The sequence below is a fragment of the Strigops habroptila genome, assembly GCF_004027225.2.
Source record: "Strigops habroptila isolate Jane chromosome 13 unlocalized genomic scaffold, bStrHab1.2.pri S16, whole genome shotgun sequence".
Classification (NCBI taxonomy): domain Eukaryota; kingdom Metazoa; phylum Chordata; class Aves; order Psittaciformes; family Psittacidae; genus Strigops; species Strigops habroptila.
The window spans coordinates 11,399,007-11,422,505 of record NW_022651054.1 but is presented as its reverse complement, the minus strand read 5'-3'; the positions used below and the strand labels follow the sequence as shown (position 1 = coordinate 11,422,505).

Below are 23,499 nucleotides of genomic sequence, written 5' to 3'. Positions count from 1 at the left end.
ATAGCACCTTTGAATTAACAGCCTGCTGAGAGCAATGCAAGGTGTTCTACCACGGCTGTGACAGGCAGGATGTGTAACCAATGCCACTTCTCAGCTTGTAGATAATTCTATGAGACTGTTTCACTTACTAATCAAATAACTGAAGCACTGTAAGATTTGCAAAATCTGAATTTTCAGGTAAAAGCAAGTCCTTGTCTATACATATATATTTAATAACTGCTTGGAATTGAGCCTTTGGCAGTCAGAATTGTTCTTGCTGAAGTTCCTTTAACTTTCACCTTCTACCTTTGCAACACCTCCCAAGACTTAACATGACTCCTGTCCACCTGTGATAAAGTATATGACCAGCACTCAGACAAACAATCAGGTTTTTTGCAAGCAGAACAGCTTTGCTATGGCAGCATTACACCTATCACCTGAAGCAGAGCATCCCTTTTCAGGTGATTTGTTGGAGCCAGTGAATGAACACAAGCCATTTTTTCCATTGCAAGTCTATCCGAGTGTCTAATAATTGCAAAATAATACAGGAACAACATAAATTATCAATGTAAAAAGAGTAATGGCTGATTCTTGCTGGTCTCTGTTGCTGACTTTATTTTTGTTTCCTTTCCCAGGACAGTATTTTCAGATTGAAGTGCAATTAAGCAATAAATTCATTATAACGACCAATAACCAAACCACTGATCAGTGATATCATCGGTAATACCAAACCCTCAGAGATTAAAATATAAACGTAGCTCAGGTATACATGACAGATCTGTTCCTGCAGCTCTGTTAGCTGCTGTGCAGTGTAACACACTCTAATTTCCATCCTACACAGCAGCTGTTTTGGTTTCACAACTGCATTTGAAGACGCACAGAAGTCAGACCTGCCAGGCTCTTCTCTAACTATTTAATTTCAAAGCTACATGTAGTTTTAAATGATCTCCATGACCTGACCTGAAAATTCTAATATATGTTTCTCTGTTCTGAGTCAGACAAAACCCCTGTGATAACATAAATCACCACATGGGTGTGATTCCAGTCTTGGGACCTTCTGAAGTAATGTACAGACTCTTGAAAGAAAAAGCAGGATTTCAAAGGGGATCAAAATTAATGGCTTTGAAACACTTTAAACCCAAAGTTTAAACAATAGTTCAGTATGAAATGATTACAGAAGGATTCCCTTTACTGGGTCATATGATGGGAAAAATTGTGGGAGTGATGAGATACAGATGTAATATGCAAATTACCAAACACGTGTCTGTTCTTCAGGCTTTAGATGAGGCTTTAGACGAATAAACGGGCACAAACCCCATAAGGTGACATCCCCACGACAGAGATCAAAGCCACAAGTAGGTCAAGGCTGGTCCTGATTCTGTCAACATTCACCTACTTTTCTTCAACTGCTTGAGAAAACAATAAACAATCCAAACCTGAAGAACATAAATGCTTTCCTCCTTCAGCAGGGGCACAAGGAAAGCTGCAATTCAGATTATGGGCTTGGGTAAGTATGTCAGTGCCCTGCCGTCACAAGCATGGTGGAAGGAAGACCTTAATCCTGACTTTTCAAATACAGCCAATGAGCAAATATGCTCAGAAAAGCACTTTGATACCTTGAGCTATCTCTAATACCTTAAAAAACAAACAAAAGGTGCTTTCCACTTCACAATTAAAAACTGCTTTTAGCCAGGCTGTCGGTGCAACTCTTTACCTGAACTAACTCAGGTGACCTATGGTAAAACAGATTTTTAAAATATACATTTTTGCCTCTCAGTATTGCTGGTGTTTTGTACTGATACAACCCTCGCCTGTGTTTGGGTTTGGTTTGGTCTTTTTCACTTACATTTGCTGAACCACAAGAAAACAGGAACCATTCAGCCCCCTTGTCCTTTACCCATACATCATGTTAACAAGATCAGTTTCCAGAACAATGACTTAGAGGACACGTGCCCTTAACAAAACTATTGGCAGATCTACATTTGCCAAGACGTCACTTTTAGTCTCTGTCTATTCTTGTTTGTTCTGGATTTGCCCTTGCAAGTGAAATAGGAATGATGACTTGGAAAATGCTAATTCAATGGAAGTCTCCTCACTCTTGTAGAAAAAGAAACCCCCAAAAGCAGCATTTCAATTTTTCTTGTATTGTTTTGACTTTTTTAATGTACACAAAGAGTGAAGAGCTGTTTTGCAGATGCACCTTTCTGAGCCCTCAGCCACAGCTCAAGCCAGATGCAGTAAGTGCTGAAGTCAAGGCATGCCAGTGTCAGTGTGCATTTATAACCTTGCCCAGTGTTACGTTATGCATATTAATTTTATGAATATCATGTCTTTCCGTGACCTATTTGATCCATGTCCCTTCAGTCTGTCAGAACATTAACAAGAAGAGTAATTCTGCTTCATCCACATACCCACAAGCTACAAATCAACATCAAGGATGTCTGGTCTAGAGGGTTTCAAAAGCACTTGAAGAGAACACAGGGGGGTCAGAAAGCACCAAGAGATTCAGGAAATTCTCTTCTTCATTTTACCTAAACCCGCTAGCCTAGGAGTTGATACAATTAAGAAAGATGGACTACAAGCAGTCTGGGAATAGCTGATATATTCTCTCCCTCCTCCTGCAAGCTTACCTGCAAGATCTTCTCCCTCCAAATAAGAGATCTGAAGTAAATGAGCCTACCAGAAATTACGGAAACATCCACAGAAGTGATATTGCTGGATGAGAACAGCCTCTTTAACAGCGCTTTTGTTCTGCTTACTGTGTACTCTCTGTGGGGAAAAAGCTCTTACTTAGGGCTTTCAAATGGCTTCATATCAGTTGTCAAGGGCCTTTAAAAACAAAGGCAGGAAGAAGCCAAAAAGGTATTCTGATAAAAGACAGAGACACACACTTCTATTCAGAAGTCAGCGCACTGTGAGCTCCCACTCCAGACAGAAGTGCCACACATAGGTGAAAGGGATTCAAAACGGACTGTGACTTTCCCTGTATTTCCTGCAATAATCCTTACCCGATTCATTAGGAACCAAAACAGTTAAAAGAAAATAGTTCTCAGTGAAACAAAGTCCAGCGACCCAGAGCACGTGCCGGACTCCATCCTTGCTCATCTACAACTCACTCGGCTTTCAAGTGCCCTTCGCAGAGCCCAGCAAGGCCAGCACAGATCTCAGCAATTCCCTCACACGAAGATTGCTCAGTTCTGAAAATTGCTGCTATCTTTATGGAATAAGTTTTGCTCTTCATAGACAAATAGTCTTCAGCAGTTACAAGAATTTGTGTTAAATAATATAATGCATTATCTGAAATTAAACCCCTATGCACACTTTAAAGAGAGAAGGAAAGTCAGTGGCTTTTCAGGAAAGAGCTAATCATGCAGATCAAAGCCAGAATAACTACTTGGCCATCAGTTCACCACCATCCTCAGCTTTAGTGCTCCCATGAAGCAAAGGCTCTGTTCTAACACTGCACTTAGCTCATGAAAGGAAGAAAACTCAAAGAGCACCGCCTGGTGGTGCCAGAATAATGAAGTATTGCCCTGAAACCAGGAATGGATGTAGGATTAGAATTTGGAATACCACCATTCCCACATGACAAGGAAGCTAAAACACCAGTTTCTCCGGTGAGCAATTTTTTTGCACCTATTAAAATGAATTTGCATATGGAAGAGAATGGGGGCAAGAAAATCCTTCTCTGGAGTCCCGGGATTCCTACATTTCCCAGTGTATTTTACTTTTCCACAAAATTTCCTGCAAGAGTTCTTGAACAGAAAGCTCCAAATTGACTGTTTTCAATTTATACATAAATACCATCATACCATGCTCTAAGAAAATTAAAGAAATAACAGAAGATAATTTATCAAAGTCCATATTCTACAAAATGATTCTGCTATAACCATTCTGGTGCTATAGTCAACATCATCGATGATGCTCTTGAGAGCATAAAAATTCCACTCACACATATATGTTTCCAAGACTTTATAGAAAAATACCACAACAGGAAATTAAAGAACGATACTACCAGGACATACGGATCCATGATTAAAGCTCAAATTCTTACTACGCACTTTTAAACACTGTGCATGGCCATGATCCAAAGTCAGCCATAGCCATGAAGTTATCCAGTATCGAGGCTGATACCGGTCTGCTGTCATTTACCTGTCACTCTCACACAACAAAAGAAGACAGAGCTTTAAATATTAAATGAAACCCAGGTTGTTTGGGTGTTCTGGTGCACTGAACAGTTCTCTCTTCTGTGAGGCTGCCTGCAGGCAGGTGCCCAGTGCTGCGCTCATGCTCTGTGTGCGTGTTTGCACGTGTGTATGTGCACAGTGCTGGTGTGTGCACCCACGCCTTGCACAGTGGGTTTACTGGGCACAACTGGCCTTTTCCCATCATTACTGGAACTCCCAGCAGGCAAATTTCTCTAATTTGTAGGAAAATTAAGGAACTCTGAAACCTAGAAAAATGTGCTGATGATTTCATTGATCAAGGCTCCCAGTGTACTCTACAAGACATAATCAGATACTAAATGCATCAGTATTTTAACAATTTAACTTTGGCTAAGTTAGGGCATTCCTGGCCATAGGCACAGCAGGGATTTCCCTGGAAGACACTCAGTTCAGTGATTGACAGGCTTCACTCAGTACTTGCAGACGTTTTGCATCGCAGGCCGGTCTGCAGCCCGTTCATATGGCATATCTGACACACTCGGGAATGCCAAATGTTTCTGTAGAGCAGATGACTTTGCTCTTTTCCAGGTTACTCCTACAGTGCACTATGGATGAAGCTCTAGTGATTTCTAAGAGGAGCAGGAGTTATTTTCCACCATTTAGCCCTCGCACCTAAACACTATTGTCTTCATTTGAACATGTTGTTGATAAGCTGCACTTCATACAAAGTACCACAGCCAATACTGGAAAACAGGAAAAAGATGTGGAAGTGATGAAAGGACAGTCAGGACACAGTGAGGGGGAAAGAAAGAAAGAAAACACATCACCTGTGTTATTTTTTTAAAAGAATTGGCTTACTGCTACAACAGCATTAATGTTTGCAACCTCTCTGTATTTAGATAGCAGATAATGGCTGTGGTTGGTACCACCTTTAGCTACCACCCCGTTCACTGCCCAGCCCACCCACTACCACTCACATTCACTTTTTCCTAGTAACTGCTTATTATGGTCAAATACTGTTATCAATAAATAAATGCCTTAACCATAGAAGCCTCTGTCCTTTACATACATATTTGTACCGTCTGTCATAAGCCACTTTCATTTAAGCATCTACTACCTCACGCAGGGGTCTACTTTTACAGAATTGGAGGTAACAGTTAGTTTGACTCACAATAAAGCAAAACTTACAGCATCTAGCACGTGATGTAGGTCGAAATTGTAACACTGGGCTTTGCCCATTCCAACAGCACTGAACTGTCTGTGAAACAGCTGAACGCATCCACATGAGAGAACCTGGAGAGCTGTAAAGCCTCTTCCTGTGTTTGAAAACAAACTCAACAGTTTACACCAGCACTAAGGAGTCTGATCACTCATGTAACCGACACTAATGCTGCGTTATCTAAAAACGTTACTTATTCCTTCAAGAATTTCCAAGCTTTACAGGTAGTTTAGGACAGACTCAAACTGGCGTAAATCCGAGCTACAGTTGGAAACTGAGACCATATTTTCTTTACAGAAAGCGATTATATCACTGTAAATCCCTGGTAAAAGCAATCGAGAACAGTCATTGATCACCACCATTAAATAATCTATCACAGAAATTCCACGTGGACACCAGCTATTCAGGAAGTACCAGGCATTCTACAGAGTTGAATTTCAGAAACAAAATCCAAACATTTCCAGATAAATTACACTTGTAATAATATTTATAACTTAATCTTTAATCAAGTGCTTACTCTTTGCTTCTAAAGGTTACAGAGGAAATTGCAGTAACTGAGACAAGCTTCTTTTATTGAATTCTTTTGACTAGAAATAAATGGGGTTTCAGTAAACACTAGAACCTGTTCCCAGGAGAGACCCTACTTTTTACATAACTTCTCACATTCCAGAAGGATTTTGAAGTCTGAATTACCTCTGTATCATCTTATTCTCTGTTCAAGGACTTTCATTTCTCAATGAATTCAACAAAGTAGCCAGTTTTAATCTCAGGAAACCTCCAGAGTTTGGAAATAAGCATAGAAATTGGACTAACAGAAACCCAACATAGCAAAGGTGTAACCCACAAAAGTGGGGGAAAAATACTTATTCTTTGTCTCAGTTGAGATTCTGTTTGGAACAGTTAGGACAGCCCTGTAACATCCTCTGGCTATGAGCAGGTAACTGACAGTGCCACAGCACATCTTCTACAAGCCCTGCATGAGAACACGAGTGTTACGAGCAGTTGTGAACACCGCAGAGGTTGGAGGGGTGGCCACCACCTTCGTGAGACCAAGCAGGACACAGATGTGAACTGACTGCATGTCACAGCCCAGCTGCGCACTCATCCCAACCATGATCCCCGATCCCACAAGCCGACTGCAGTGTTCCCCATGTGCCATTTCAATCTTTCAAAAGTACGGGGGGAAACGTCTCACATTCTGTGTAAGAAGAGGACTCGCCTGCTCCACTGCAAGATTTCTTCCTAAGAAACCAAAGCCTCAAGGCGCTCAAGCAACCAAAGCTTCCACATAAAAGAACCTGGGAGCTAGATCCCGTTGGTACACAAAACCTGGTAGTAAAGCTACTGTTCAGTATTTGCTTACAAACAACTCAGACAAGCAGGACTTCAAAAGCTAACCCTCAAATACAGAACAGATGGGTCTACTTACATACAGGCGCCTACAGGAACAGTTTAACCTAATACTTTATTTTAACCTAGAACACAGTCTTATTCCCCCCAATACCTCCTTCCATCATGAGACTCACCCACCTGAGCTCGGTGTTGCAGTCTAAGCCAGCTTCTCAGTTCTCTTATTTCCTAACACTTAAATTACAGTTCTTTGTGGATTTTTTTAATATGCCATTGTAAAAAACATTTCCAGTTATATTAACAAATTACTGTTCATTTAAATAAACACAAATTCAGTTTAAGTAAGCGCTACACAACTCTGAGCTAGCTTTTCTCACATGAAAAGCTGAACGTTAGGTATTCCAGACCAGAAGGCAGAACTTTCCAGAGGATTAAAGATACATGAGACCCAGATACAACCATTACAAGTCATCAAAAAACACTTCAAACATATCCCAAAGGCTTCCTTCTGCTTTACCTGGCCAAAGCTATTTTCACTCTCAATCCCATTGTTCCCCCAAGAAATCAAGCAGCCTGGCGACATCAACCAGCCTCACACAACACACACACTTGTTACCCACCTTTATTTACTACTCCATTAGATCATATACAACAGGTAGCAATGCTTACACTTTCGCCCATTTATAAACACTAAAGGCACTTGTGCTTTAGGATTAATGAAATGGGCAATTTAAACACTCTTTTAAGGAAGATGGAAGAGTGCATGGGGGGAGAGGGGAAACATCTGAAATACCTCTTCTGAAAAATCAATATCAGACTGTAGATCCAGCCACTAGCTGTTCTGCTGCAACACTTGCAGAATTCCGAGGGCAGAGAAACCAGCGAGTGCTCCCAGGATCTAACTGTATTATCAGCGTGTGGATACAGGATTTGCAGGTGCTGCAAAGCAACACGCATTTCAAGTGACCTGAAATGCTGCTGACCTTGGCATAACTTATAGTGAACTGACTTATCCAAAATGGTCCTCACCCAACTTTGACAAAAATCAAATGTTATCCACATTCCTTCCTTCTTGCATCATCTTGCAAGGCAATAATGAGCAATCTAGTATATTGCTTAGCTCGAATTTCACCTAATTCCCAACATCTAATTTAAAAGCAAGGAGTTATTATATCCATTTCATTTAATGCAGCACATTCAGAGAATAGACATTTAACTGCTAAGAGAATTTTTCTTTTCATGAAATTTGAAAAAATAAAATAAACAACCCAACTTAAACCCAGAAGCTTTTCAAAATTCCCCACATAAACCCCTGAGTAAGTCATTGTTCTACTATATTTCTTCACTAATAGAGTCAGAATCCAATTTAGACACAGCAATCCTTTAAAAAATACTGACATAGAGATTAAAGATAATCACCTGCAGATCCTTAAATTCTGCTGGTAAGTGTGAAACACAATGCACACTGCTCTGTAATGTGCCCATTGCCAGCATCGCTTCTTTTGCCTCAGGCATCCTCATGGTTTCCTCCAAGAAATAACTGGATAAAACTGACTTAGTCTCTTGCTTAGGAAATCACTGCCTATCCGCATCAGAGCCCAGGCAACAGGAAAACTCACTCAAGTAGAACGCAGAAAAAGTGGAAAACTGCCACAGTTTAACCCCAGCTGGCAACTGAGCCCCACAGAGCCACTGGCTCCTCCCCAGTGGGATGGGGAGAGAACCGGGAAAGTGAGAAAACTTGTGGGTTGAGGCAAAGACAGTTTAATGGGTAACACAAGGAATTCCTTCCCACTTCCCATGCAGGCAGGTGCTCAGCCATCCCCAGCACAGCCGGGCTCCATCACACCTAGCAGTGACTCAGGAAGGCAAACACCATCACTCCGAACGTCCCCTCCTCACACAGCAGTTGATACCGACAGCCAAGGCCTCCAAAACCCCTGGATTTGGGGTTGGTTTTTTTAAACTATTTTTTTTACCTATTACTTAATATTTACCATTTATTAAATTTTAAACATTTTTGTTGCCCATTACTAAAGCAAATTTCACCTCTCCAAAAATCAACATCTCACACTGTAGATGCTTTCCACTCTTAAGAGTTACATTCTTGATTAGTGCTGTTGCTGCATCTTAGCCAGCTGTAACATCAGTACTTTAAAAGGCTCTTTGGATTTGTCTTGGATTTGCTTAGTTTGAATGTTTTGTAGGGATCTTCTCTCTGAGTAACATTATTGGTGTGGATTACTCCTTCCAGAGCCTCTTGATCCAATTCTGGTGGATATTCTGTTCCACCTCCCGGAGCTATCGCTTCCTGCTCACAGCTCTCCACTTAGTGCTGGGTCTCACTTGCTGTGAGAGCTCCAGGATAAACTTGAGACTCATTTTGTATTTTGTTGATCAATAACAAAAAAGTAATTTCAGACTAACACAAAATGTCAGATGGAATAGGCTAAAGCAAAGCAAACAACTGCACATCTAAATGCTAATTTACATGGGACATTTCCCTGGCGTTCGAGTACTGTGTTCCACTAACAGGTCAGGTTTAAGGGACTGGAAAAAGGTCATGAGACAAACAGCTTTAGCTGAGGAAAAAAATATCTCTCACTCCAAAAGTCTTAAAAGGGTTGATAAAACAAATGTTCCCAAATCAGCTTTTTCTAAACTTTCCATGCTCACCAGGCAGGACTTTTGCATTACTATTTGCATTAACTATGCAAAACATCCTCGTGGTTCGCACGTCAGAAGGGGAGCTCATATACCATTATGCATCATTTTGAAGCTGTAACATCTTTTTTTCCCCTAATATACATTCTAGCAATTTTGTCCAAAACAATTTATCTCTATTGCATTCTGGCTCAGCATGACGCGTTCCTTTAAAGTAACAAGAGATTATCAGTTTATCCTGGGAACGCCTTTCCTACCGCGGTGCTTAGTATCAGCGCAGTGATAAAACCCTCTTAAAATAGTTCTAGGATCCAGGCAACAATCAATTGTGTGCAATATTCTTTCAATTTTTATTTGGCAAGGACTTTAGTGATTCCAGGGCTCTGAAGGCCAGGAATGAATGGTAGATTTAGGCTGAATTATTCCTGCCTTTGAAAGTTACAGCAGCCTGTACATAATGTCCTATCTCGACATCAACAGCCAAACTCTTTGGAACGTTAAACTGCTGTTTGACTTCCTGCAGAAAAAGTATTAGAAGCAAATACACTTAAAAAAACACACTGCAATTCAAAACTGTGTAAACAAGGACTTTAATAAAAAAAGAAAATAATGTCTTTTTTCTATTGTCTCTGTAACAGATTTCCCACAGAGATGGGGAACTTTTTGCTAATACTAAAGCAGTTGCTTGATTTCACAATCTTTGATGAATGACAATAACTGTTCAAAATTAGAGACAAACACACCTTGTAGAGCCACAGTTTCTTATCCCACAAGAGCAGAACGATCCCAACCAACAAGACATTTTCACAACGTTTCAGCAGCAGTGTTTTAACAGCAGTAACAAAAGTAAATTATTCCCTGCCTACCTCCTCAGAAGTTGCAGCTCCTCTTCGGTGGTCTAGGAACCCTGCATACAACAGCACGAGCACCTCTTGCAGAGGTAAGAAGGCTTCACCCCTCACTCCAAACCCTACGAGCCTTGGCGGGTCCAATGGATAATTTTTTCATCATTATCATGATCATTATTACTTGTAGGAATCCCACCAGATGGCAGCAGCATGTCTCCCCAGCAAAACAGGAGCACTTCTGCAAAGGACAGCTCCTTATTCTCAGAATACACACACGACTTCCAAAAATCACCTGCAAAGTCTGAAACATGGGGCACAAACAGAGTCTGTTGCTAGAACTCAAATCTGGGGTTTTTTTCAGCACTTTAAGAACACATTAATTGATGTGAAGCAGTGAATGCTTGAAGAGCAAATTGCTGTTTTCAGCAAATGAGGTACCCAATGTGGTTCATGGTGAGATGCCAAACCAGGGTGCAGTTAAGCAAACCTGCAGGACCTGGAGGAAGGCACCGACACACCTCGTCCTGCTTCAGCAACTGCCCCCAACTGTCCCAGTTCGGAAGCACCAAGCTCTGGTGTTAACATGCACATCTCTACGCTAATGCACAACAAAACCAGATAAATATATCAATTAAATACTGATTGTTCGAGAGAGTATTTTCTACTTTGCCAGCTTGGGTTAAGTTCACTTTAAAATCTACATGGATTCAAAGGAGGTAATGTGCCAAGGGGAGCTGATTTCAAATGTTAACGGTGATGAGATGAGCGAGGGCACAGTCTGTGTGTACAAACACCAGCAGCAGCAGTACAAGCCTGCATGAGTTAATAATGAAAATGCTGAAGCATGATGCTTTGGCTCTTCACGAGTGAGAAACTCCAGCAGCACATTAGCTGCCCCAAAACATCATAAAGTACCGGACAAATGAACTAATGACAAATGCTAATTCAACTGCCAAGTCACAGTCTCTCTCAGTAAGCGAACGGGAAACTCAATACCACACGCCTCTGATTACTTCTTTGACGAGCTAAACTTCACTGCAGGGTGAGTTGTGTCTTTCTAGACAATGCAGTGACACATCCGAGCAGCGAGATGAAAGACTACTTCTTCAAATACTCAAACTGTCTGCAGAATAACATCCATCTCCCTCAGAAGCACAGATAGGAACTTCTCAGTTATCTATTAGTGCAAATACATGCTCAGAAAGAGACAGACAAGCAACAGAAACCTTATTCACTATCAGCTTAGGCCTTATGCTTCTCAAAATTCTGTGTTACACTTGTACCAAAGCACACGTTTTTCACGTCCAAGTCCATTTAAACTATAAATATCCAAATCGATGTTTCTGTTCGGTTGCATTATCTCATGTAGCTACAATCAAATTACACAGGCATTCTTTCACGTTTTGAATTACATCTAAAATTCAGTTTAATTATTGCTTACAGACCCTTGAACGCAGCCTGCCTTCACCCGAGGAAGTTAATATGAAATGCCAGAGCCTAGCAGTGACCACTGAGTTCAAATATAGGTGAGCGAAGAGGAACTCATCTCAACCAGTTACCTCCTCAGCCTGCAGCCTCGCAGCCGTACCGAAGGGGAGCTCCCTCCAAGCTTCTGCTTTTATTTCATGTAACACCCTCCCCTTTCTTCCCCCCCAAGCTGCAGTAAAAGCCGCAGTCACAACTTTGCAAGCACAGTCCCACCAGTGGCAATCCCTGCTGGGGTGGAGGCAGGGCACGGGCAGGGGGCTCGGATGGGTGAACACTTTCGGTACCTGGTGTCAGTCAAGAGCAGACCCTTCTTCCCACACTTTTTTTTTTTCCCCTCAGCATTCTTAATGACATTATATTTAAATATAAATATATATAAATATTTAAATAGGCATTTAAATCAACCTTTTATTCTACTATATTATGAAAGCAGATCTCTCTCTGAACCTTATTTTTTGGCAAACAGAACTGACAAAATAAAGACCTAGGAAATCCATACTGGTAAACCACACGATAGCAGGGGCTGATCTTACATAACAAGCTAAATTTAAGCAAGCCTGTAACAATTAAGTTAAAAAAACTCCACACTTTATCCAAAAAATATCTGAACAGATGGAAATTTCTTCAGATAATTTCTTACAGCAGATTCCTTGTCAGGTTTCACTCTTTTCCATCAACTTCTTAATACCACACCACAGCAAGAACACGGCGGAGCTACCTGTGCAACAGCACCCCTGCGACCCTGAAAGCTTTGCATTTAAATTAACCCCCAGGGCCTTCTGCATTAAGGGACACAAGATCAACCACACCATTAACCTACCCCTGCTCTGTGCAGCTTGTTCAGCCTTCTTAGAAAACACGAGTTTATTCCAGCACGATCTGGTTACGAGTGACTAGCTTTAGGGGCTGGGATGAAGAAATAACGTGTCCTGCTCTTCCGAGGCCTGTCCTGCAAAGCACTTTGCCACGATATGCTGGCACAGGCTGCAAGCCCCACCACATAACACCTCTCCCTCAGCAGAATTACAGCTCGGGCTGTACCTAAAGCAAAGCTCCTCGAGCACCACAGAAAATCGTGTCGACTGAGTGCTGTGGAAAGTTCTGCAGGGACACAACAGTCAGTGGCACACTTCAAACTTTGTGTTTGCGGTACAGGAAGTGTGCTGCAACATGCCTGCTCTCACCACCACCACCGAGGCAGCTCCATGCTTCTAATGAACGTGTCAGAATACGGTCAACTGACAGCCATTTATAAAAAAATAAAGAGAGATATATATATAAAAAATCACACCAGTTTTGCTTCAGCGATCCGGAAGGGCAATAATTACATACACTGCATCAAAGTGGTCACAAAATACGTTAGAAAAGATTATGCTCCACTGAGCGAATCCTCCGAAGTAGGAAGGGGAATACAAGGACTGCAGGCAGTGCTACAGTGAGACAGAAAAACCCCATCTACATTTATGAGAGGAGAGCAAAGTTCAGACATTCTGATTCAGGTAGCACACACAGCACGCTACCACAGGTCAAACAGCCTCCTAGACAAAGATCTTGACAGGTGACTGAAGAAGGAGGACATTTTCATACGCTTTTACTTTCTAACTCTGAAGTCAGGTCAAATCATATATTCTAATGCTCATTTGTTAACCTGAAATTTTAAGCAGCATAGCTTAGCTACACAGAATGCATATTCTAACAAAATGCATAAGAAGTACACGTTGCATTTGTCTCAGAGGAGAATGGTGGTGTGGCCTGTTAGTCAGAGGTTGCTCTTCACCACTCTAAACCTCCTCCTGCCAACAAAAACAAGTGAAGCCAACTTTCTAAGAAGAGAGAAGAACAGGCAAAAAACTGTAGTAAGCAGCTTTCTGGTATTCTGATTCAAATGACAAAGCCAAGGATGAATTATGATCTGGTAAAAAATGAAAAGGAAAAAATCGGTTTGTTTTTGTTTTCTTTACTCACCAGACAACCCCAAAGGCTCCATATCCAATAGGTCTGTCCGGCTCAATGTCCAGTTGCTGCTGTGGATGTTGTGAGTGCTGATGATGGTGCGCTTTAACTGCAGCGGCTGCTGCAGCTTGTACCTGAGCTGGGGCTGCTGCAGCTGGTCCAGGGGCCTGGCCCGGTGCCGGTGATGGGAAATACGGCTGCTGCTGCCCCGGGTTTAACATCGCCGCCGCCGCGGCCGCAGCCGCCGCGGCCGCAGCAGCCGAAGAGGCATGCTGCTGCACGGGATGGACCGCAGCTGCAGAGCCGGGGTGCAAGTGATGCTGAGGGTGGTGGTGGTGATGGAGGTGAGGAGGAGGGAGGTGAGGAAGGTGGTGGTGATGGTGGTGGTGGTGACCTGCTGCTGCCGCAGACGTACCGCCATTGTAAGCCGCCATCATTTTTGCGTTGGCTGTTGTGCCACAAAGAGACATTCAAAAAAATGCCCTTTGATTGGATAACAACTGGGTCAAGCTGTCATTTGGCCATAAAAATGAAATCTGCTACACTTTAAAAGACGTTGGGTTTCATCATACACGGCCCACCTTTAAAAACATTGAGCTCGACTGGCCTTATCTCTTCGTGAAGCCAAACAACTTGGAGACTCTCTTCATGTGTGCGTGAGCCAGAGTGCACGAACCCTCTTCCCCCAAGAGTCCAGCTGTGGTTGGCTACTGAAACTCCATCCTCGGGCCACTGGGTTGGGTTGGGTTTAGTTCTGTCCTTCACTTTCTGTTGTTTGTTTGTTAATAAAATAGAACTAGGGTGATCAATCCCCCTTCCCTGCAGGAGGAGGGTGCGGAGTCTCTCCCCTGGAACACCCTGAGAGCACTGACGACTCTACCCCTTCCATTCCCACATCCTCTCCACTTATCGCCTCGGAACCTCCCTGAGCGCCCAGGCACCTCCTACATAGCTCCCTCCTTCAGACACCTGCTCCCTCGAACAGAGAGAAAAAAATAAAATAAATAAAACAACTCGGGACTTTGCAACTTTTCCTGGAAGGCCCGAAACACGCACGGGCACCCAGGAAAAGTGGTGAGGGGCGGAGGGGCGAGCAGGGGAGGGCGCGGGGGAGGACGGGAGGGCAGCGGGGCGGAAGGCAGATAAAAATAGAGGGTGCGGAGCAGGGCGGGGAGGGGGCGGGTGACAAATGGATGACAGGGGAGGGCCGGGGGGCGACGGGGGCGGCGGCGGAGCCCTGACAGCCCGACCCGGGGCCGGCGGCGGGCAGCGCCTCAGCGGGGAGCGCGGGCGGCTGCGGGCCCCCCGCCTCGGCGGGGCGAGGAGGGCGCGGGGCCGCGGGTGAGGGGAAGAGGGGAGCGGGGAGGGGGGGGGGTCTCCGCTGCGTGCGTGCGGCAGGCAGAGGTGGGGGGCGGCGGGCTGCCGGGCTCTCCTCAGGCCGCCGCCGCTCCGCGCCGCTCCGCCCCCCGGCCGCCGCCTCGCCCGCCGCCGCCGCCGCCGCCGCCACTCACCTCCTCACGGAGCCCCAGCGCGGAGCGCTCAGCGGGCACGCGCACCCGGGCCGGCCACCCCCCCCCCCCCCGCCCCCATGCGGGGCGCGCGCCCGACACCCGCCCGCAGCCAATCGGACCCGGCCCACCAGGCTCCGCGAGAGCCGCCCCCACCCAATCACCGAGCGGGACCCAGCGCCGCCGGCCCATAGGACTCGGCCGCTGCAGAGACTCCCTGACTCAGTCCCGCCCCCTTGACCCCCGCCGCCCAATCACCGCGCGCCTCCGCGCCCAGAGCTAGCGAGACCCCGCGAGATTCCCTCACCTCACACAACCCTCACCTCGGGCTGCTCCGCCTTCTTCACCCCTCCTGCCAATCACATGGTGCCGCTCCAGCCTACCGGCCAATTAGCTCTCCCACCGAGCCGAGTTCCGCCCCCGAGACCTGCTTCTTGCCCAATCGCAGCTCCCTATCCGCTCCAATTAGCCAATGAAGAGAAACGAAAGCCCGAAAAGGGGTTACTGGGCCAATGGTACTCGGAGGCGAGGCGGCGGCGTGACTGACAGCTCTCCTCACGAGTGATTGGCGGCGATGGGCGGTGGAGGGGCCGCCGCTCTTCCAATCGCAGCGCGAGGTTCTGGGGGGACGGACGAGGAAGTTGCTCGTGGGCCCGTCTGCAGGTGGGCAGCTGGCCAATGGGAGGCGGGGAGCCGGCTGATGGGCGGCGGGAGGAGCCAATGGCGCTCCCGGGGCGGGGTGAGATAAGGACGCGGCGGGGCAGGGAGGTCACTGTGGGCGCTGAGGGGAGGCGGCGGGAAGCGGAGCGGGAACCGGGCGGGTCCCTGTGCCCGTCCGCTGGCGCCCCGCGCCCTCTGCCCTGAGCCCGCCCTGCGCCCGCCCGCGGCCGGGCGCGGCAAGAGGAGCTCGGCTTCCTGAGGTGGATGTTTTCACCTCAGCCCCGCTCTCCAGAGGAAGGTGATTGCTAAAGCTGCCCTGCGCCAAGGGAGCTTGCCTGGCTCGGCTAAAGGAAGGCGAATGTGCTTGGAGGCGGGGGCTGGCCTCGAAGTGTGTGTGTGTCGTGGGGGGGTTGTTTGTCTGCCGTTTTTTGTGGGTTTTTTCCTTCAGTTTGAAGAAGGGAAGGTAAATCCCGAAGGCTTTACCTTAAAGCCTTGAAACAACTTGAGACTGGAGGGCCTGAGCCGTCTCTGTGGGCTCCAGCAGCAAGAAAAAGAGGTTTAAACGTTTGCAGCAGGTGCTACCGCCAGGTCTCCTCTAAACCTGGCTCTCTGAGGCTCGGTTTACTGTGGCATGATCAGGACACGCTTAGGAGTTTCGTTTCAAATTCTAAGTACACCTTAACCCAGGGCCAAAGTGTTTTTTGTTGGTTTAATTCACTTACACCATTAATCTGCATGCTTGGGGAACACAGTGTGGCTTTTTAAAGCATAAGTGTTCCCTAAAACAGAGAGATTAATGAAAATCTGACGGTTTTAACACTTTTCCATTTCCTTGTGTGAACATTAATCATATCTGATTAATAGTTTTACTTCAGAAAAATCCCAGTTTTCAGAGCCTTGCCCGTGATGGTGGTAGAGTTAAATTAACTGTGATGGTGATAAAGAGGTTCCTCCTTACAGTTAAACTGGGTGAGCAGTTCCAAAGGAAATAAAGGGAACGTGGACGTGCCCTGCTATGAGTGAGGAGACAGCCTTTCCTTCCCTGCCTCTGGTTTCCATCCGAAAGGGGAGAGAAGACAAGCACAACCGTGACAGTGCAGCTGCGTTGTTGAGGTTTTACCAGCACATCCCTGCTGGTGCGGTATCAGCTGCTGGGATCTGCCTTTTCTCTGTGTGTCTCTGAAAACTGAACATCATTGGCCTTCTGTACCCCATGGGGCAAAGGAGGCTCAGAATGTGAAAGCCTGTTGCAAGTCCTACAACTTGACTGCAAACTCTCCTTAAGAATGGGGTTTGGGTACTTGTCTGCTCTTTGATAATGTAAACGAGAGAAAATCTTGTGGGGATTAAGGCAAGTTTCTGTGTTAAAGCAGTTTCTGTTGCATTTCTATGTGGTTTTAACAAATATTCCAGTCTGGAATTCTAGTAGAGTTTTCCTGTCACGTCACAGTTCTAAAAACAGAGGCTTCACTTAGGAAAAAAGGTAAGGAAGAGTAAATGTGGTGCAGCCATTTTATAATATTGTGTGTTGGAAGAAGAGACAGAACACTGGGAACTTGTGTTTCTAGCTGTCTGAAGTTGTTACTGCAGATGATAACAAACTGCTAATGTGAATATGAATGTGGTATGCACGGATGATCCTTTTGGTCTCTGTTTCCCCTCAGGCTCTGGAGAGGTGTGGACTGGGGGACAATGGAAGGAAGTGGATACAAAGTAGGCTGGGTGGGCCTGGCCGTAGAGAAGGGTTGTGGGGACTGGAAGGCTTTTAACTCTCCCACACGCTTTCATTGTGGCTTTTTTTCTTTCTCTGTTACTGCAAAATCTTCCCAAGTACTGAAATGAAGCAATTGTCTAAAAATCACTGTATGGAAACATGGGTTCTAAATGTATTTGCAGATTTATGTCTCAATGGCGTTATTCAAGTCCAAATAGAGGGTCATAGTATTATTTTCAGTTAGATATGTTACTGAGTTAGCTGGATTGCATGTCTTTAAATGTCTTCTTTTCAGCAGAGTTTAATTTCTACTAGTCTACTTGCTGAAAGTCAGTCACCTTCAACTGCGTGTTGGGAAGAAAAGGAAAGAAAGAAATTGTTTATCTTGTTCTTGCCACTGGGCTATGGTTGAATTGATGGTTGTAAACAAAGTGTTTGGAGGTAGGGAAAAAGTCAACTTTTTTCTAGCACAAACTGCAAGTCTTGCAGTGACTCCTTCTTGAGAAGTGCTCACAGACATGTGGTTTTGGTGACTAATTTAGGAGCCTAATCTTCTGGAGGCTCCACATCGTTGAAGGGTGAGCAACTAATGTACTGAAGAGCAGTGTTTAGTATTAAGCAAGGTGGTTTTACCAGCTCATTTTTGCAATGGATAGGGAATAATTCAGGCCTAGAGCTCAGGTAGCATGTTTTAAAGGTCTGTGTTTCTGAGAACCTGTTCTTTCAAGTATTGTGCTCATGAAAAGGTGAGAATTGGACCTGCTTCTCATTCGTGTTTAGAGCAGCTGTTTACACTTCCTCATGTGCAAACCAGTTGCCAATTAACCTGAGGCAAGTACCAGCTGAAGCTCATCCTGTTTCTTTATCCTTATTCCTTTAAGGAAGGATCAACAGAGTGGGGATTGTACTCACATCTTTGCCATGGTTGATGTTGCATATGTGCAGCTTTCCCTTGCAAGTATCACATGATGCTTTACAGTTTTGTGAATGTTGCCTGTAGTTTTATGAAAACCAGGCTTCTTTAAAAACATGATACCACAGGTAAAGTGTTGGGAAAGGTTTGTGTTGTTTATTGATGCCCTTTTTCTTTATGGCTGTCATCAAACACCAACCATCTCAAGTTTTTTGATAGAGTTTATCTTTAGTAAATCTCTAAGACGAAAGTAACCAGTTCCATCAGCTCAGACACCTTCAGGCTGACTGCCACCAAGTGATCTGGGATAACTCCTATGGCCAGTGTTGGTGAGTCAGGTTAGCTGCCCAAACCAGAACACTGTATCCAGCACAAAGAGTTTCTCCCCACACACCTTTGTCTAAACTTCCTGACTTCCTATTGAAAAAGGTTGTATAACAATCTATTAGCTGTAGTGAATCAAATCCATGGTGGCTTCATTTTTGCCTGTACATGAGTAAATAAGTGTTTTGTCTTAGAAATATTCTGAAAGTGTCATTAGAGACTGTTGTGTAGATGTGCTTTCAGCCGTGAGACCAAAATGCGAGCTGGGTTGCAGTCCTGGCATTGTCATCAGTTGTCCTGACAGCTCTTGACTGGACTACTACAAACCATGCTTTCCAATCCCCTTGACTATAAAGTGCAATAAAATCTGGGAGCCACTTTACTTTGACTAAATGCTACAACCATATTATCCATCTTTTATTTGCGCTTTAAAGTTGAACCAGCTCTTTTCAGTGAGGTGAGAGCCTGGTGGGATGGCAGCCGAAGGGATACGCTTATCTTGCGTGTCCATATGGAGTTACGTGAAGTGCCAGTGTTGAATGACCCACCCTAACAAATATATCTTCCTCCTACACTGAGTTTATAAACACTTTTAATTGGTGTCCCTGGCCTCTGTCATGCTGTGAAGCTTAAGACTGTCAGTTCAGCTGCTTTTTGGGCACTTCATGCTATGAAAATTAAGGGGGACAAGATCCAGTTGATTCGTGCAGAGGTATGTTTAAGGAAAAAAACCTCTTAAAAGAATATTAAGGAAACATGAAACTTGCAGACAAAGCACTCAGCTTCTAACAGACCCTTTGTTTCCTCAGTGCAGGTCTGTTCCTTAAGAGTGTTGCCTGTTAGTTGTATGAATCACTCCTACTCAGAAGAGGACTGCAGAATGAATTAGTCGTGTACTATTGTAAGTCAGTGCTTCCGTGCCATTTAGTGCCTCTGCGTAAGGAGCATGAGGCTGCTGAGGGGAGCTCGTTTCAGAGCTGGCTCGTGTCACTTTGAGCAAGAGGAGTGTTTTGTGAGTCGCTCAATGAGCTTGAGCCGCTTGATGAGCGAGTTGGCAAAATCTAACCATAGTAATTTGAACTGGGCAGGTACAGACACTGCTCCAGATCCTGCCAAAGCCCGGTCTGATTGCAGCTAATTTGTCATCCCCAGTGATGCATGGAGATATGTGATTGGTGACTATTGCTGATGAAACATGACAGATCAATTCTAATCTCTTACTGGTGAAGACAGTTATTCATGGGGACATGCATCTGTCTCTTACGATTTTATTCACAGTAAGAGTGTTGTAAAGCAGCAGCAAGTCTGCTGTTTGAGAATGAATGCTGGTATAGCTAGATTTGTCAGGAGCTCTTTGCTAAACTCGTTTACAAACTACATTTAAAAGTAAATGCTGTGCATTAGAAACAGAGGGCACAGACTTGTCCCTTTTTGAAAATCTACTGGATCGTTTGGTCTTTTCTGACTCTTGAAAGATTTATTTTCCACTTGGATTTGCCACTTGCTTTGCTGGGGTATAATCTTTCTGTCAGCACTCTGCATAAGGGCAAGGGATGGAAGACAGTTTTTAATCACCCAGTTCTGTTTCTTTGATGCTCCTCGGTGTTTTAACCTTAAAATTCTCCACATTATTTTATAATGTACAAGATAATACAATCTTCTGTGTATCTGGAACTTATGGTCCAGTTCTAGATACAGGCTTTGTGGGTTTTTTCTTGTACCACAAGAACTACCTGTGAAAACAGGACTCTGAATATTATAATAAGTCTTTTGATTTCATGGCTGAATATTGTGCACTCAGGCAGGTAGGGGGGGTTGTGACCTTTTAATGCAGAAAAAGTAACATTAAGTGGAACAAAGCATAATAAAATGCTTGTACAGATTTGTCTCTGATCCACCCAAGGAGTACTTGAAGCTGCACTATTGATGGTTTATCGTGTGGGTGTTGGACAAGCCCACACGTACCTTGATATACAACTGCAGGTAGTCCTTGCTATTCTGTAACACCCAGCTAATATTTTATTTGTAAATCCTAATGTCGAAGCTCTTAAAGTGTCATAAACATGGTGTTAATGGCTGTGAATTTGAGGGGGTTTGGTTAGTCAGATAAATACCATGTTCTAAATAAACTGAATAAACATTAATATGCACAAGGTATCACAGGATTAAAATTCCTGCTGATGTATATTAGTCCTTTCCTTTGCAAAAAATAATTTCCTAGAGTTTTCATCTTCAAAACCTTTTCTCTACAAAGCTGGAAAAGAATAAATTATTCATAAAATGCAGTGAGGAGCAGGGGGAAAGAACAGTTTGTTTTAACTTTGGTTATGTATAATGTTGGCAAGAGGGAAATCAAGTAGTGAAACCCGGTGGATGACCCAGCAGAGTCTGTTACGCTGTCAAAAGCAACATTGACCACGGTGAGTTTTTAAAGCAGTGGTGTGGGAACGTGGCTGCTGCTTTGAAGTGCCACGAAAATGATGGAATGGCTCTTTCTTGAGTAGAGCTGCACTGTTATGACTGAGCCATGGGGCAGGGGACAACTGGTGTAAGTGACAGATGGTGTCATCTAAGATTGTGTGTGTCTCTGATGCTGGAGATCAGACTCTACAGGCACTTATGTTGCTTCACTGGCCTGTCAGCCCTGGTTGTGCCTCTCGTGGTGTAGTTTTTGTGGTGGTCATGTCGCAGTTGACAGCTTTGCCCCAAGTTTGTTTGGTGTACTGAATATACAGATGTGGAGATCGTGATTGGCACCGGGGCTTGAATTCATCCCGGAGATGATCACCTCTGAAACACTGAACTCCATCCCCTGGAGCGCTTTCTAGGCAAAAGTGTTTTCTTTGGATTTTTCTGAAGGAGTTGCTGAATTCTTTGCTCACTGCAGAGCTTAAGCATGAGCTTGGCTTTAACCGGGTGCACTCAGGTGCCTAAAGCTGGTTTATAATAATTTGCCATTTAAAGACTTCAGACTGATTGTTTAGTTCTTTCTGTCTCATTTTTCTTCTTGCTGCTAAACACCAGTTGCAGGAGGTGGGGGGGGGTGTCTTTATCCCCTGTGGCTTTTTGAGGAAAGTGACGGTTTTGCAGTTCTCTCTGTTCTACATTTCTTTGCACCAGAAATGACCCTGCTGCTCTTTGTCACCAGTGCTTCCTTTTATCCCTCTCCTGGCAGCTGCTCTTGCTCCATTTTGATGTTGGAACAGCAAATGAACTCCCTCTGAAGCAAATGTCATGCCAGTAAAGATGTTGAAGCAGCAAGAAAATCATCTCTGTCTCTGAAGATTAAATTGGAGACCTTTGTGAATGAAATGTTCTTAAAATAGCTCCACAGCATGTTACCTGCTCTAGAAGGTGGAGGATTGAAAACCCCACCAACAAGTCACTTGGCTTTGTGTGAGCAGGGTTGCTAGATAATGTTTTTTGGAGTGGGGAGAGGAGCAGGTTACTTCCTCTGCGTCCAAATTAAAATAGGTACAATAATATCTGAGCACTTCGTTTCTGCTGTATCTTTTATTCAGTGATGGAGGGAGGAAGGAGGCTAAAACACCAATAGTTATGTTGCATCTTCTGGATTGTGGATTTAATCAGAAGAGAAAATACTGATGCTGTGGTGGTATTTTTGGAAACTGCATCTTTCAGAGACCTGACTTCCTGGTTGTCCCACAGTTGGCTTTTTGTTCTGCATTGATTTCAGTGGCAACAAATTGAACAAAGCAATTGAGTTGATCTGAATTGATTGTGTGCTTCTCTGATTGTACGCCTCTTGCTAAGAGTTTTGTGTGCAACATCATGGCTAATGGTCATGATGTTTTCTTGTCCTGCATTCAATTACACTGAAACAAAGTGCTCGTGATGATTTGCTCTGTCAGATTAGCTGTATTTGACTCAGTATGCTATAGGTATGACTCGGTGAAGTCCTGGCGGGAGATTAAACCTTCAGGTTGTTGAGCTTTTGCAGATGATGATATATCTGTACATACAAGTTAGTTTTGTTTGCTCTAGCTTTATAACGATAATACAAAGTCCACCCTGATTCAGTTTCTCCTTCTCTCTTTATTTGGATAGCTGCTCAGTGCCTTTTCGTCTAATGACTGATTTTGTTGAGCATAATAGCTTATAAATCCTTCACCACGTCAGCTCCTGAGTGTTGTAACAGACCATGTGCATTTAGTATCGAAAAAAGAACGTGTCGTGGAAACACTTAAACAGTAATTTTTAAATCATGGTCTTTGCAGCAGCACATCTCTCCATTACAGCAACCATGTTTTCCATGTTTTTCCTAATCCTGTTTTTTGACATGATAACATCCCTTCAAGGGCTTTCTTTGCCAGATCAATTCATTTCCTACTTGGAGAACTAAAGCTTTTCAGCTGTCCATCCAGGTTATCCTTCTGGACTAAATTTCTCATCTCAAGATAACCAGCAGCAATACTCCCCTCAGGAGGTTTGTATCAATTAGTTACACATCACTAATTCCTCTGGTGGTGGTGGACCAGTGAGTTGTAAGAAAGCTGTTGTAAACAGTTGTGGCTCTTGGGGGTTTCTTTACCTCTTTTGGTGAGGATTTCTGTTTGGTTTGACAGCTTTTACATGGCAGCCATTGAAAGCCGGCGGCTTTATACATGGGCATGAAGGATAGCTTCAGCTCCTTTTGGGATATTAATTGCCTGTGGATTTCACGTCGTCCTAATGAGGGGCCATGTTACACAC

The 23,499-nt window shown here is 44.2% G+C and overlaps 2 protein-coding genes across 11 annotated transcripts in view; one reads left to right on the top strand and one right to left on the bottom strand.

Moving 5' to 3' along the window:
* The window catches only part of NLK (nemo like kinase), a 43,771-nt gene extending 28,496 nt beyond the window's left edge, over positions 1–15,275 (bottom strand). Inside the window, exons 1-2 of one of the 3 annotated variants that reach the window (XM_030472744.1) lie at positions 15,179–15,275; positions 13,680–14,636 (exon numbers count right to left, since the gene is read on the bottom strand). In XM_030472744.1, coding sequence (XP_030328604.1) covers positions 13,680–14,137 — 458 coding nt within the window. In that variant the 5' untranslated portion in view covers positions 14,138–14,636; positions 15,179–15,275. Of the gene's footprint in view, positions 1–13,679; positions 14,791–15,178 lie in introns of those variants that run through there. The other 2 variants (XM_030472745.1, XM_030472742.1) reach the window with 2 other exon arrangements.
* A 675-nt stretch (positions 15,276–15,950) lies between these two features.
* LYRM9 (LYR motif containing 9) overlaps positions 15,951–23,499 on the top strand; it is a 47,299-nt gene continuing 39,750 nt past the window's right edge. For 3 of the 8 annotated variants that reach the window (XM_030472752.1, XM_030472751.1, XM_030472753.1), the window contains exon 1: positions 18,998–19,498. The gene's annotated coding sequence lies outside the window, so the exon portion shown is untranslated. Of the gene's footprint in view, positions 16,134–18,997; positions 19,499–23,499 lie in introns of those variants that run through there. The other 5 variants (XM_030472746.1, XM_030472749.1, XM_030472750.1 and 2 more) reach the window with 4 other exon arrangements.